This window comes from Parasteatoda tepidariorum, chromosome 6 (assembly GCF_982258835.1).
Source record: "Parasteatoda tepidariorum strain Cologne lab strain chromosome 6, Ptep-v5.0, whole genome shotgun sequence".
NCBI classification, from domain to species: domain Eukaryota; kingdom Metazoa; phylum Arthropoda; class Arachnida; order Araneae; family Theridiidae; genus Parasteatoda; species Parasteatoda tepidariorum.
Window position 1 is genome coordinate 67,630,369 of NC_141760.1, and position 15,875 is coordinate 67,646,243.

A 15,875-nucleotide genomic window follows, 5' to 3' on the forward strand; every position below is an offset into this window, starting at 1 on the left:
CTTATACACGCATAAATCATTAACTGCTTGGTAGTAAACATTTTAAAATAACTACAATCAAATTTAAAAAAATGAGTTACATTATTTACTATATGTTTTTGCAGTTAAACTCTATTCTTTCTTACCAAACATTGAAAGAATTGATTGATTAAAATGCATGCATTTTTGATTGTGTGAAAAATGTTTTCTATGAGCAAAACGTGGTTTTATTCGACATAGAATTCTTCAGGTTTTCTTCCTTTTTTTTAAAGTTTAGAATTTGATACAAAGACCTATGTTTTAGAACAAAAAACAGATAATAATTATCAAAAGCTCTTTAAGTTCATTTTTAATGATACTTAATTTATATTTTAAATAACTAAATCATGATTATTAGTGAATTTATGCTACGTTTTCATAATATAAAATAGTCTCTAGCAAATAGTTATATTATGTGTTTTTCGTTATTACCAAAACGTTTCCTTGGTAAAAACATACTAAAAAATCTCGATGGAATAAAATGTTCAGGAAAGTCATTTTGAAAGGGAAAGAAGAACTGCAAACTAAAATTGATAAACTGAACATCAATAAAAGCATCAACTTCTTATGAGATATTTATAAATTCTACTGCCAATTAAAATATACAAAAATGTCTGGACATAATTATCATTAATATGTCTGCAGTCATACAAAATTTATTCAAAGTTGTTGTTGGGGAAACTACTTGTTATAACTCAATTTTATTTAATAATTTCATTTACCAATTTTGTTGAATTGTATTTTTTTTTAGTTTTTAATCCTTAAGCAATTTTTTCTTGTTATGAAAATTACACGTGATTAAGCGTATTACAGTATACACACCTGATTTAACTTCTTACGATCAATATAAAATTATAGTAAAATGAATTTATTCCCGTTTATTTTATTTATTATATATTTATAGTATATAATTTATACCTTACTAACCGTATAATGGAAACAATTACATTTTAGAAACAAGAAAAAATTCTATTTCAATTTATTGCAATTTTATTTGTAATTTAAGTAGTTTATATCATGTAACTCTTTAAAAATTTTATTTCTTGCATGTTACAAATAAATTACAATTCATTTATTACTCTATAATTTCAATAAAAACCATAATAATTTATGTTTTGTCATTGAACAATTTTAATTGTGCCACAAAAAATTCAGATATCGTTTTCACCAATGATACTCTTGCTTAAATAAATTGGAAAATTTCCTTTTTTATGATGTTTAAATTGATGAAATTATGTAATTCAACTGAATAAATGGAATACATTCGGATTCACTGTCAGCAATACTTTTATATAACAAAATTGATTTTCTAAAAGTGTTGATGATATTTCTTTTATAAATAATATAGGATTCAAAACAATGCATGATATGTTTTAGATATTACAATTAAAAAACAATCAAGTGGCATTAGATTATGTTAAAATAATATTATCCTCTCCTTTATTAGATGTACATAAAATGTAAATCAACTAATCATTAAAGATTTGATAAAATCTATTTAATTTAAAATGTATCCTGTAAAATTTAAAAATCTGAAAATAATAGTTAAAATGAAAAAATAAAAGAATATATGCATTTAAAATTGCAGGATCTGTAAGCAGAATTAAATAGCATGGAAAAAATTATTTTATGTTTATTAAACATATTTTTTTAAATATAGCGTAATTTTTTATATAGTTTTAGTATATAGATATAAGTATTTTGTATATAATTTTAAGTATATTAATACTGTATTTTTGTACATCAAATAAGAAGAACGTAATATTCAAATCAAAATCATTAGATAACTCTAAAATTTTTTTTTTAAATTAACTAATTTATCCCCCTTTATTATTATTATTTTTTTTAATATTTCTCTTCGCACTTTCAATCAGATAGTGTCGCTTAAAATTCTTCAGATCAAGATGAGATATACCGTCTTTGCTTTTTATATTCTGTAAATTAAGCAATATATATATTTAGGATCATTATTGTCTTACAATGATGAATTTTTGGATCCCTAAGATATTCGCTATTATAAACTTTTGGAACACTTTTAAATGCTCTGTTCTATCTGCAGGGTTAGCTGGTAACATTTTCATCTAGATGGTCATGAATTAAAGCTATTAATGATTGTAAAGAGTATAAATAAATATTTTAGTTTTGATTATGAAAAAAATTATATATTGTGACAAAATAAAAATTTGCTTTTTTTCCATTGAGTGAGCTCTGAGAAAAGTATGGTCAGAACTATTAGATATGGCAAATTTTATCATGTACCTAGCTCTATGGGAATACCAAAAACCTCACCAATTTTTACCGAAGCGCCTTGGTAAGGATATTGGTAAAATTAACAATCAAAAGCAGGTCATAAAAACCATTTATTCTATTGGATTTACTTTTCAGTTTTATAAGTTTTAATAACGTGCAGAAATAAGAACTGTTATTTTAAAAACCAGAATTTCCGGTAAACCGTAACCATAGGAATGAAATAATTACCAAACTAATTATATGAATACCGTATATATTGTTTTTAATTACCACATTTATGTTGTTTTTTTATTTATTGTTTTTTTTACAAGTAATATCATTAACATAGAATACGATAATTTCACCAGAATTTTTTATCCGTACAAAACGTTAAGAACAAATTTATATGTTAAGAACGCTTCTATCTGTAATACTTCTTGGTAACACTTTAATCTGAAAGGTCACGAAAGGAAATTTATTATCATATCTGAAGGGTATGAGTAAACATGTCAGTTTTAATGATAAAAACAAAGAAAAAGTGTGTCGCAAGAAAAATATGTTCTTTTTTTAATTGAGTGTGAAATGAATGGGAAATTCAGATAACCGCAAAAAAGAAGAAATATCGCTAAGACTTTCTAATTTCATTTCATTATGTTCTTGAAACATTTCCTTGCTATTCTTCTATCCTTTTATTTCAATATTTGCACTTTTATAGTACTGTTGTGATTTAATGGAAGAATTTACCCCGACCCGCCCTTATTTAGGGCATACGGGTAAATGTTTATTAAAATCAAAAAAAAAAATATCCAGAGAACAGTAGAAACATAAATTACATAAAATACACATCAGACATGGCAACAGCCCATGAACATGGCGGGCGTAGAACAGCTAAAATCATGTAAGGTGCTAAACATTAAAACAGCAACATATTAAAAGTGTCAATTAAAAGAATAATTTAAAAGAGCAATTTAAAAGATTAACGTGCAAAAATTACAAGAGAACAATATTGTAAAACAATTAAAAGCATTACTATTAAAACCAATTAAATAGTACAAAAGTAAATAACAATAAAATTGGAGTAAGTAAAAGAAGAATAGTTTATAAAAGACATAGTAAAAAAATGAGACACCCAAGCTGGAAGGAACAAGTTCCGAGACATTGAAGACCGTCCCCCAATACATCCTCTAAAGTTTGCTTAATAATCTTTTTTATGATATTTCTACAAGTCAGGTTAGCATAGCATTGATGTTGGCCAATATTATTAAAGTTATTGCCCCGGATTGTCTGGAATTGAGAACAATTTATTAACAAGTGATCAATAGATTGATATTCACCACAGTAATTGCATTCTGGAGTTTTGTGGAATAATTTATATTGGTGTTCTCCAAACACTCCGTGGCCTGTTAAAAATTGATTGAGATAGAAGTTTGCTTGTAGTCTATTTAATTTCGGGTCTTTAAAGAATTTGAATGTCTGTCTCCCTTTCTCGGAACTCCGCCATTCCAGCCCCCAGCGCTTCATGCTATATAATTTAATCTGAGTTTTAATTTGGGCGATGGAGCTTGGGACCTCAAGGGCAACCCGGCAGAGATCGGTGGCTTTCTTAGCTGCTCGATCCGCCTCCTCGTTGCCTTGAGTACCTATATGAGCTTTAACCCAATTGCAGAGTATATTGGATCTCCATAATTGCTTAGTGTTTTCAACAATTTTTGAGCTTGATACTGGGTTTTGTAAGGCTTGCAACGAGGAAAGCGAATCAGTATAGATAGTGGCGTCTGGATATTCTTTTTTAGAGAGCCAGAGAAAAGCATTATTAATTGCCACCAATTCTGCCATGTAAACACTACTATTGTTTGAGATCCTGGTGGAGGTTGCCTCGATTAAAGTACCGTGCATTTTAGTAACAATGCCGAAGCCAGTTCTATATTCTGTGGTATCAGTAGCGGAGTCGGCAACCTCCATCCTTGATCCATCAGTAAAAATTTCAAGGCCGCTGTTTGTTGGGAGTGATCCACCGTAGGGAACGGAAATAAGTTTTGATGAGTGAATCCTAGTTGGTGGATCATCCATATGTGCTGTGAGGAGAATCTGCTGCATCTCTAAGTCAAAATCGTTAAGTCTCCAATTCCACTTAAGTCTTTTAATGCAAGTGTCCTCCAAAATCTTAAGATGGATAGGTTTCCCCCCCGCCAGTATCTGGAAGGCCTCCGTGCTGGTTGTAGAATAGGCCTTAGTGATGTTAATGAGTGAGATTCTCTGTATGGATTTAAGTTTTTCGTTGATTTTAACAGTAATGTGGTACCAGACACTGGCGGCGTATAAAATGATTCGCTCCGTAGCCCGCAGGTAGATCAACTTAAGGATAGAGGGTTTTAGGCCCCAAGTTGCCCTGGCCACCCTTTTAATTAAGTTATTAAAGTTGCTGACTCTCTCTTTGACCTGGTTTAGATGTGAGATCCAGGTCAAACCTGGGTCGAGTACAACACCGAGATATTTAAGTTCTTGTACTTTTTTAACTGAATATTTATGATTTGGACTCATTTTAATAATTGGTTGTCTGCCAATTCTTTTTCTATTTTTTGGAAAAGTTATGCATTTCGTTTTGGTATCGCTAAATTTAAGATTATTACTCTCTGCCTTAGATACTCTCTGCCTTTAAGATTATTACTCACTGTTGTGATTATATTAGCTCAGTTTTTAAACTCTTAAAAATACACATGCATTTTCTAGTTAGGTATGGGTACGCGGGGTGCAGTAAAATTTAGCATACATTTCATTCCATAAGTACTAAAGCTTGTTTAAAAGCTGAAATTTAACAGAAAAAAAAAAACTGCTATGAAAACAAATTTTTTTATTGTAATTTAATGTACGATTTATGATTTATAAGACATTAAAGTTTCTTAGTCATAAAGAAAAACCAACACTAAATTGATTCGAAAATAAATTTCAGTTCCATCATCATTTTCTTCAAACTAAATGAAGAAAAACGGGAAAATAAAGTTTGTCTTTTTTTTTATTTTCCAGTACCGATGCGAGAATTTCAAGCAGTCGCAGGGGAAGAAGCACGCCTTCCTTGCAACATTGCAATCCCAAAGGAACCAGAAATAATATCCCTCATATTGTGGTATCGGGAGACGTCCAAGTCTCCAATTTATACTTTGGATTTTCGGAAAGGTCTCCCTGATGACCCAAAACATTTTCCTGGAAAAACGCTGACCGGTAGAGCTCACTTTGATACTGCAGAATACCCTCCCACCCTCAAAATAAAACCTACTCACGTGGAAGACGAAGGGGTGTACAAGTGCCGACTAGAATATAAAAGATCTAGAATTGTAACAAGATTTTTAAAGCTCATCGTTATAGGTAAGCTTCGAGATTTAATTTGCTCCATATTTTTTCTAAAAATGGTTTTCACTAAAGCTGTGTTCAAAACCCAAAACAAAGAAAACTCATACTCATTTTGAAATTATATACTTATAGTGTTATATTTGATTTTAAATGTTATTTTACTTGTTTTTGTGAGTTTTTCTTCAGATTTGAGTTTTAAAAGTATTTTTTTTTTAATTTCATGAAGCATTAAAAATAGAATTTTACACATCACAAGTTTTATTACAAAAGTAAATTTATTATGTATTTTGTATCCAGAATTAAATATCCGACCGAATTCTGATTTTATAATATCGGACAGAATTCTGAACTCCAGAAGAAACGAAAACTTTTGAATCATTCATTGGAACAAATTAGAAGTACTTATTTAAGTAGTGTTTAGCTAATTTTTAATTAAAATGTAAAAGGGTATATGGATTTACTTTAATAAAAGATTACACCGTATATTTCTTTAAAATTATTACTATACTTATAATTCTAATTTTGTTTAATGGATTATTTTCTTGCAGCTTATTTAGTTAGAACAATTTAACCAGAATTAAATTCTAGTATGGTTAATACGCTTTTCAAATAATATTTAAATAATGGTATTTAATTTCAACATATATAGAAAAATTCACAATTCACTATATACAGTTATATGATATATAAGAAAAATATAAATCCAATACATATAAGAAATAGAAAAAAAAGTTAAAAATATTCTAAGACCACTTAAAGTGTTTTTTGTTGCGCGTTAAAATTATAAATCATTCTGGTTTAATTACTAAATCAGTATGTTGAATTCCAAAATTCATGTATATTTTCAGCTCAAAATCAAAAATTTTAAAATAATCAGTTCCTTAAAAGTAAAACTTCAGAAATAGTGACTGTTTTTTTTCTGATAAGAATAGAATAAAAATTTATGAGTCGAGGATGCAAATTAAAAAACTCTTCGATTCTTTAACTCAGCAGATTAAAAAACTTTAATATGTCACATTTGGAGAGTTTTTATTATCCAACAAATAAATTATCCTCAAGAGTGGGTTTGAAACTCTAACTGTTAACAGCAGACACTTCTCCCCATGCCTGTTACGATCATTTAAAGTTACATAGTAAACATATTCATAAATCATCAGTAAAATGTATCATACAAAAATTTTTCAGCATATAAACCGAAATTGTCGAAATTTATTTTATTAATGCGAATTGAGCAACTGCCTCTGTTTCCCTGCAAAAATATTCGCATACAGATATTAATTATTTAGACAGAGATGATAATATATTTCCAAGTGCCATGATGAAAAAAAAAACAAATAATTAAATCCAAGGAGATTAAAACCATTTCTTAATATACTTTAGTTTTCAAGTGAATGAAAAGTATAGAGTTAACTATTGACATTAACTATATTTTTTTAAGAAAAATGGTCCAAAATTGCATGAATCAAGTTGACGTGTTCATAATAAAAGTAAGCTCCAAATCGAAAAAAATGCTATAAGTTCTATAAAAATAAAAACTTCCTCACAACTTCCAAGGGTTATCCAAAGAATTGAAATTATAGCTATTTTTAGATTTACGGAGTTGAAAAACTAGAGTTTTCTTTCCTCTTAATACTAGTGAAACTTGTGAAAATAGAAGTAGTTGTAAAAATTCCAAGAATTTCCTTGCGGGAATAAAATTTCGCAAAGCAAAAAAACTCAAAATGTACTTAACGAATTGTCCTTTTTAAAATTTTCGAAAGGAAAAAAAAAACTGTAGTTGCAAATCTATAAGGGCATGAAGAATTTGTAACATTGGTTAAAACAACCGTATTCAAAGTATATTGGACATGTAATTCTCACACGGCTTACCATTACACTGCTGGCCTTCATCGGAAAAGTAGTGCAGATTTTTTAGCAAAGAAATGAGCCAATAAACTTCAAATAAGTGTGTATACCAATTAACATTACGGAAATACTGGAAATAAAATTCTGTTAGAAAAGCTTTTTGAGGCGATACCATTGAAAGGAATAATTGCAAAATGTGGGATTTATGGGGTTTTAAACATCCTTACTAGAAAGAAATCAGTTGCTGTCTTTTTTTCTTCCTACTTGCCATGTCTGTCTCTAATAAACATGGTACTGAGTCCTATTTGCAAATTGTTTAGAATAGATGAGGAAATGGATGCCCTTCTTTTGAGTTGGATTCATGTGCTCGAGGCTGGATCTTTTTGGGAGAAATATTGGGAAGCTAGTCACAAATTAGATTTACATGGATAATACTATGGACTGAATACATTTCTTTTTATTTTTTTTTATTTTGATTGTTCGTCAATTTGCTATTGTTTGTTTTGTTTACAGTTTTCATTAGTAATCTCTCATTAGATTATGTATAATTTTAAGAAAGTGCATTGAAAGAAAACTATTAAAAGATGATGGAAAAAGTATTGTTAATGTAAATTCAAATAAGACTATTGATAGCTATGACATCGGGACTAATTCATAAGTTTTCAATTCAATCGTTATACTACTTAAAAGGAACTTGGGAGGACTCCAGGGAATCGCAGTTGCAAAATCTTATATAAAACATACTATTTTCAATGATGGTGAAAAAACTTAATTAGTTTCTAAACGTATTAATGTATTAAAAATCAGCATGATTTGTGCGCTTGGAAGCATGCGTCTGTTCACACAATTCAATATAGGTGATTGAGGCAAACAATTCAGAATTAAAATATATTTAAAGAAGAAACATATAAGCACACTAAATAGACTTAAAACAGTATTTATAAAAGAAAACGCATGGTTAATAGCAAAAAAATAGAAAATAAACTAAAAGTGATGAAGTACATCACACTATTTGATTATAACTCATACACGTATATTTCGAAGGTGCTGGCATGTTATTAGATGACTTTTTTATTTTTTTCATTTTATATTTGCTTACATTTTTATGCAATCAAAAAGTTATAAAAAAAGAGCTCAAACGGAAGAGAAAAGGGTTTTTTGTTTCGTATTATTTACGTTTTAAAGCGTTATGTATTAAGCTATTAGTATTTATTTTGATTGATGACACCCGATTTATACTTATTGCACTCAAACCCCAAAAACTTAAGTACATATCATTTATTTAACAGATCAGTTAAATCCCCTAAATTTTTTTGTAAGTGAATAATCAAATCTTTTGTTGTTTTTAACTCCCCATTTTTCACGAAAAATATATAAGCCGATATAAAAAAACTTTGAATTTTCAAAACACCACAACTAACAAATTTGGCAATTAGGTAAGCACATTTTTCATAAAAAAAATACAGTAAAATTGTGAATAGCATATCTTTATACTCAAAGTTTATTTTGCCTTTACAATGGACAATATTTTTTCTTTACTATTGACCAGTCATCGAAAAAAGAAAAATCCCTCTTTGAACTATCGAAAAATAAACTTCAGTTATAATTTTTTTCACATACATGTTCTAGAAAATCTTTGAAAAATCATGCACAAAACCCCTTTCACTATAAATCTTTTTTTCTTTCAAAAAACCACCCTCACAAATCTTATAAGAATGTTATCCATCTTTGATGTCAGTATTCGTAGCGGGGATACAAATCTCACCGGAAAAGGGCTGCTTTCTTCTCCCTGACGGATGTTATATATTTTTGCCCCCTTGCAACAAAATGTGGCAACTAATGTTATATATTTATAGATTTTTTTTTTTAGGTTGATTCTTTTGACATTGATCCAAATAAATATGTTTGAAATTAAATACTTTGAATACATTCCAATATTTGATTTCCGATGAAATAAATATGTTAACTATTTTTACTGTTGATACTTGGTTTTTAAGTATATCTAAGTTTGGTCTTGCTTCGAATTCCTTGGATATGCGTATTTTAATAAAATGTATATGATTTTCGTTTAAAATATTACCATGAATGAGTTAACTATTTTTTTTCTACTGATGATTGGTTTTTGAGTATAGCTAATTGCTCAACCATGCGTAAAATTCACTAATAATACATATTTACAATAAATAATACTTCAAGTTATGTTTAACTTCGCATTTTTGCTCACTAATTTTTTTTTCTCCAACAATTTTGTTTTTTTCTTTTAAAATCTAAAATAATAGGCAATTAAATTTAATAGAGTTTATTAAAAAATAAATTTTAAATATTTGAAAACGACCTAAAAAGGAAAAAAATGTTTGCAATTTTATTTGAAGAACGGGTTTTATTTGAAGTATGGATTTTATTTTAAATATAGAAAGTTTTAATTTATTGAAGGATAATAGCCAAATATGGTTGTTGCGCATAGTAAGCTGTAAGAAATGACTATTTAAATTACAAAGCAGTGACATTCAGGATGCCGGTGGTTTTTTATCGTTAAATCCAATTCTGCCGTGAAATACTTTATATGATATACAGCAATTATAAATATTTCTATGAAAGGTAAAATATACAAGTTTACGGCCAAATCAGATTTTATGGTAAAATGGTGATGAGGCGACTGATGGATCAATAAGAAATTCTTTACAGTGAAACTGGATGGCCCAAATATTATTAATGCATTAAAAAAAATTTAAATATCATTTTGGAGTTTTGCGTTTATTTTGGTATACTTAATTTCTAAAATATAACGAAAAAAATAAAAAGTATTTTGATTGTTTTTCGTAATTTAGGAAAAATCCTTTTATTATAATATTTTTTTTAATTATTCCACATAAATATTTTTTCACTTTTTAAAAAAAAATCTGTTGTAGGTAAATTTTCTTTTCGAAGGAGATTTAAAATTAAAATAATGTAATTAAGTTTTTTACAGTACTATTTATATATTTTGTATTATATGACGACGATTCTGTAAATAACCGTTTTCATATATATATTTTCTTATAGTTCAAGTAGCTTAACGGGACAACTAATTGCTTAAACAATATAAAGATATCGTCTTTGCATGTAATATTCAGCATCGGACTACTGTATCCGTAAAATCTATTGAACAGTAAAATTCAAAATTTTATGCAGTAGTTTTGACAGTAATATTTAATGACGATTTAGTGATTACACAGTAAATATTACTTGAAAAATTATGTTATATCTAAATGTTTACTCCGTAAAACCTTACTGGAAAAATGGATTTCACGGTAAAAAGTACTAGCACCCTGTATGCCTGTACTTTTTTCTATTACTTGATCCAGTTTTATTTCAACGTTCATAACCGTGATATTTTTATTATAACTTTTACTATTTTTGACAAAATATGTTTAATTGTCTTTGTTTTGCAATGCCTTTCTTATTTTTCTCATTGCACACCATTGTAACTAAACTAGTTTCATCTGTGTTTCCTTGTTAAAATTAAAAATAAAATGAAAAAGAACTATTATTTTAGTTTTATATTTAAGTGCAATATGTAATACTTACTTCGGAAAATATTGTAATAAATTTTATTTCGGAAATTTTAATATTGTTTTCCTTTATATAATGTTTTTCTTTATAATTGAATTGAATTTGTTATGATTTTGAATAGTCATTGTTAGAACACTTGCCTAAATCTAGTATGTGTTTAGCGAAATTGTAATTATTATGATATTTCATACAATGCAATCTAAAACGACTGAATTTATCTAAGCATTTATTCCATCAAATAGTTCCTCCTCAAGCTGTGGTGATAATGGATGACAAAGGTCAGAAACTAAAAAGATTAGCTGGACCATACGATGAAGGTTCACGTCTATCTTTGCTCTGTGAGGCCGAAGGAGGTAATCTACCGTATTGGCTATGTGCCATTGTGATCTATGTATTTTACTCCTTTTCTTTTTCTTTATTCACGCTGTGTGCTTATTTTTTGAAAACAAATATTATTAGATGATATCGCGCATCCCTGTTGTTATTGGGAGAAATAAGAGTTTTTATGATTAAATTTGATTTTTTTTTCTACTACTTATTGTGCACGGAGAAAGAATGTTTTTTGTTTTATATGCATTCTTAAGACCTCTTTCTACCGAAAACATTTCACTAATGCATTATTAAAAATTCCGGCATTAAGTCCGGCATTTTGGGTATTTCATCTGTAAAATCCACTTTATCGTAAAATATTATACCGAAATTTCTACAGTTATATTTATCTAAATAGAGGGATTTATTTAAAAAGAGGAACTTTCCATTAATTATTGCTGAAAAAATTACGGTAAATCAGATTTTGTTTCGTAATATGTTCCGGTAAAAATAGATTTGAGGGTAAAATGGATTTTACAGATAATGCACCCAAAATACGGTAAAAGTACCGAAACTCTGAGTTCCGGTATTTTTTACTGTAAAATTTGTAAATTGACCCAGAATGTACCATAATTTGATACGGGATCTTTCACAGTGTGATTTAAGAAATTTTATTTAACTCCAATTAAAACTCTTTGTAATCATGGAAATGCAATACTTTCGTAGTTCGAACAAATATGTTTGTATGCATTATTTTCAAATGATTTTTATTTTTATTTCATTTCAGTTTAATTTTTTAATCATGTTTAATTAATTTAAACATGTATACGTGATTGAAAACGAACCAAATTTGTATTTGATTAGTTAAAGGACGCGGGCTATTTCATTTTTTTAACAAGTTAACGGATTCATAAATATGCAACGAGGATTATTTTCAAAGTTACATACGCTTTATACGTAACTTTCAATTCCTTGATTTATCATATCAAATCTTTCACTTGTGAATATAAGTAAGCATTCTTAGCTTTATTTTTATGCAACAAAAACATCCCAGAGTCAAATGAAACTAAAACACGTTGTAAATTCTGCAATCAGATAAGGTAAAAACTAATTAAATTTGCTAAAAATGACGGAAATAATTTTGTATTAAATTAACTGCGTGCATGATATTTTTGGTCATAAGAAAAGCACATAGCATATTATTTTTGTCTTAATCAACCTAGAGCAAACCAAAATAATGCAACTTGAAAATACGAGAACTAGACTTCATACAAATTCAAAAGAAACTTCGAACATATTACGTTCTAATAGGCCTTCTATTATTCATTCCATTCTATTGTTTATTCTGTATTCCGCAAAAGCTTTATATCTTTGCGCATAGGGGAGGGTAGCCTAAAGCGGGTAGGTCGCCTAAAGCGGGTAGGTATTCGTATCCCGGCCCATGGCGTGCATGCGCCGATATCTAAGTATGCCGTGATTACCCGAATACTCACGAGTTTCAATCAGTCCCAGCGGAGCAGAAGTAAAGCGACATGGTATAACCAAGCACAAAATAAAAAAATTAGTAAGTTTATTATAAAAACTCAAGGTATGTAACTTGTGGCTAGTCGAATACCGGCTTATTTTTTCTATTGTCAATATTATTATATTATTCGAGCACTATTCCCCTATAAACTGCGATGTTCAACTTTAAATTTTTTTTTTATTTAAGGTTATAATTTTTTTAGTAAAAGATATGCTTTTGGGCAAAGCGGGTCGGGCAAAACGGGTAGATACCCGCTTTGCCCTATCCGCAAAGCGGGTATATGAATCTCACAAATATATTGAATCTCACAAATATATATGAATCTCAAAAATATATTGAGGCCCTTGATTATGCTAGAAAAAATAATGTAATTTTTGTATTGCTGCCTCCTCATACAACTCATCCCATGCAACCTCTGGACCGTTGCGTTTATGGACCGTTCAAAACTTACTTTGAACAAGAAGTTTCTACTTTTCAACGAAGCCATGTAGGTAGAATAATTACTCAGTACGACGTAGCTTCACTTGTTGGAAAAGCATATTCAAAAGCAGCTAGTGCACAAACTGCTGTTCAAGGATTTAAATCCTCAGGAATATGGCCCACGAACCGACACATATTTAGTGATGATGACTTTTTGCCAGCTAATCTGACAGACAGGGCTGAAGTTATTGAAAACACCAACGATAGCCCATCGCAGATCCAATCTACTGATGCTAGTCGTCTTTCTAACAATTCTGATTGCTCTACTTCCACATCTGTATTTGAAAACGTGGATCACAATTACTCTCAAGCTTCAAGGATTTCGCTACGACGAACAAACGGAAAACTTCGTATGATCCAGCTGTTGAGGATGATCCTTCATGCTCTACGACAACTAGTGACAATTCATTTCAACCAGTAGAAGAGCCATTGACACCTCATGTGAAGCCTTTGGATATTAGACCGCTACCAAAACCTACTCCGAACAAAACTAGTCGTAAACGTAAAACTCAGAAGCTGAAGTCTTAACAAGATCACCATTTAAAAATATGCAAATAGAAAAGGAAGAAAAGAGGCAATGCTGTTGTTCAAAAAAATTAAAAAAAATCTTCCTTCGACAAGTTAACCAGGTAAAACTAAAAAAAACAAAGAGCTTCAGAAAAAAATTTTAAAAGAGTATTTTTGTCTTGTTTGTGGGGGGCCTTATGAGGATCCACCGCTGGAAGATTGGATTGAATGTGGAGATTGTAAAGACTGGGCTCATGAAGCTTGCGCAACTTATTCAGGAAGAGGGTCTTATTTTTGCGAACTATGTCAATAATAACAAATCATAATTTGAGACTGATAAAATAAGTCTAAAATTGTTATTTAAATGTTATTTTTAACGTTTATTATACGTGTGATTAAGGTCTCATTATTAATCTTTAAGAAAATTAATATGCGCTTGTATTTGCAAAATCCGTGATGCTTACCCGCTATGCCCGAACGGCTTACCCGCTTTAGGCCTCTTGTAGGGCAAAGCGGGTTTTTTCAGTGTTTTTCATTTTTGATAATAAATAATCATAAAATTTAAAATAACGCAATAATAATTTTTTTATTTTAAAGTTCAAGATCTCTCTTAAGAAATAAAGTCAAAAACGCTGCTATAAAAGCCCAAAAACTACAACTTTTGAGAGTTTATTGTTAACCTTCCCACTTTAGGCCACCCTCCCCTACACTAACACAAGTTTCCTATTATGAGTTTCTGTTAAGAAAGGTATAAATATCGTTGCAACTTTTAAAACAATCATAGCGCATATACTATCCGTAAACCCGTTATCGTATGAAAAAACAAGTTTCCATGTGGTGGAACAAGTTTCTATATTACGTTCTAATAGGCCTTCTATTATTCATTCCATTCTATTGTTTATTGTGTGTTCAGCAAAAGCTTTATATCTTTGAGCATACAATAACACACGTTTCCTATTATGAGTCTTTTTGTTAAGAAAGGTATAAATATCGTTGCAACTTTTAAAACAATCATAGCGCATATACTATCCGTTAAGCCGTTATCATATGAAAGAACAAGTTTCCATGTAGGTGGTTTAAATACCGCATATTTTTGTGTTTTTTACTAGAATTTTCACCGTTTTCCCCCGGAAATGTCATTAGCATACAGTATGATAATTTTGCCAGAATATGTTTCTCCGTGCGCAAATACAGTTTTAAAAAGAAAATTCAAATTTAGTAGTGTATTACACGCAATAAGCATCCTTAAATAGGATTTAAAGTGCAACGTTAGGTAAATAATTTGAATATTTTAATTTTTAAAAAAAACCTTCATTTTAGGAAATCCAGCGCCATTAGTTACATGGTGGAAAAATGGAAATATGATTGATGATACATATTTTCGAACGTCAAAAGGTTTCGTGAGGAATGAGTTGGAGTTAGAAGCCTTTAGACGATCCGATTTCATGGTTGAACTTTCTTGTCAAGCGTCAAACACCAATCTAACAGATCCCCTGAGTGCTTCGATCCGGATCGATCTTAACAGTAAGTGCAGATAAAGAAACACTAATTTACAACTGGGAAGAGATGTTCTTTTTATTTATAAAAGTTATTATTACTAAAGAGCATGCATTATTATTTTCAAGCTAAGGTAAATGGAAATGGAAGTTTTTAGAATTGGAAATTTTGAATTGCATGTTGAGTTTTACTTTGAAAAAGCATTTTTTCTTCTTTTTGAATACGTTTTTCGCGTATTCAAAATCTATGTCTGTGAGCAAATGTCATATTCGTTATTGATCAATGTTCGACCATGTCTAAGTTTTATGTTTTCTATTTAAACAATAATAATAGTAGAAATTTTTTTTGTTTTCATTATCTTATAAAAATTATAAGAAATTATTAATTACGTCAAAAGACTATAAGAATATTATAGTAATATTATATAGTATAGCTATTATTACGTATCTCAGTATTTTAAGATTTTTTATATAATTACAATAAATAATAAGAAATAATAATAATAATAATAATAATAATAATAATAATAATAATAATAATAAATAAAATAAAATGTGTGTGTGAA

The 15,875-nt window shown here is 29.2% G+C and overlaps 1 protein-coding gene across 1 annotated transcript in view; it reads left to right on the top strand.

Annotated features, from left to right (window-relative positions):
* Positions 1-15,875, top strand: part of LOC107442246 (kin of IRRE-like protein 3) — a 103,660-nt gene that overhangs the window by 59,603 nt on the left and 28,182 nt on the right. Inside the window, exons 2-4 of the mRNA XM_016055761.4 lie at positions 5,272-5,610; positions 11,235-11,345; positions 15,134-15,337. Of these exons, the coding sequence (XP_015911247.2) occupies positions 5,272-5,610; positions 11,235-11,345; positions 15,134-15,337 (654 nt within the window). The remainder of the gene's footprint in view (positions 1-5,271; positions 5,611-11,234; positions 11,346-15,133; positions 15,338-15,875) is intronic.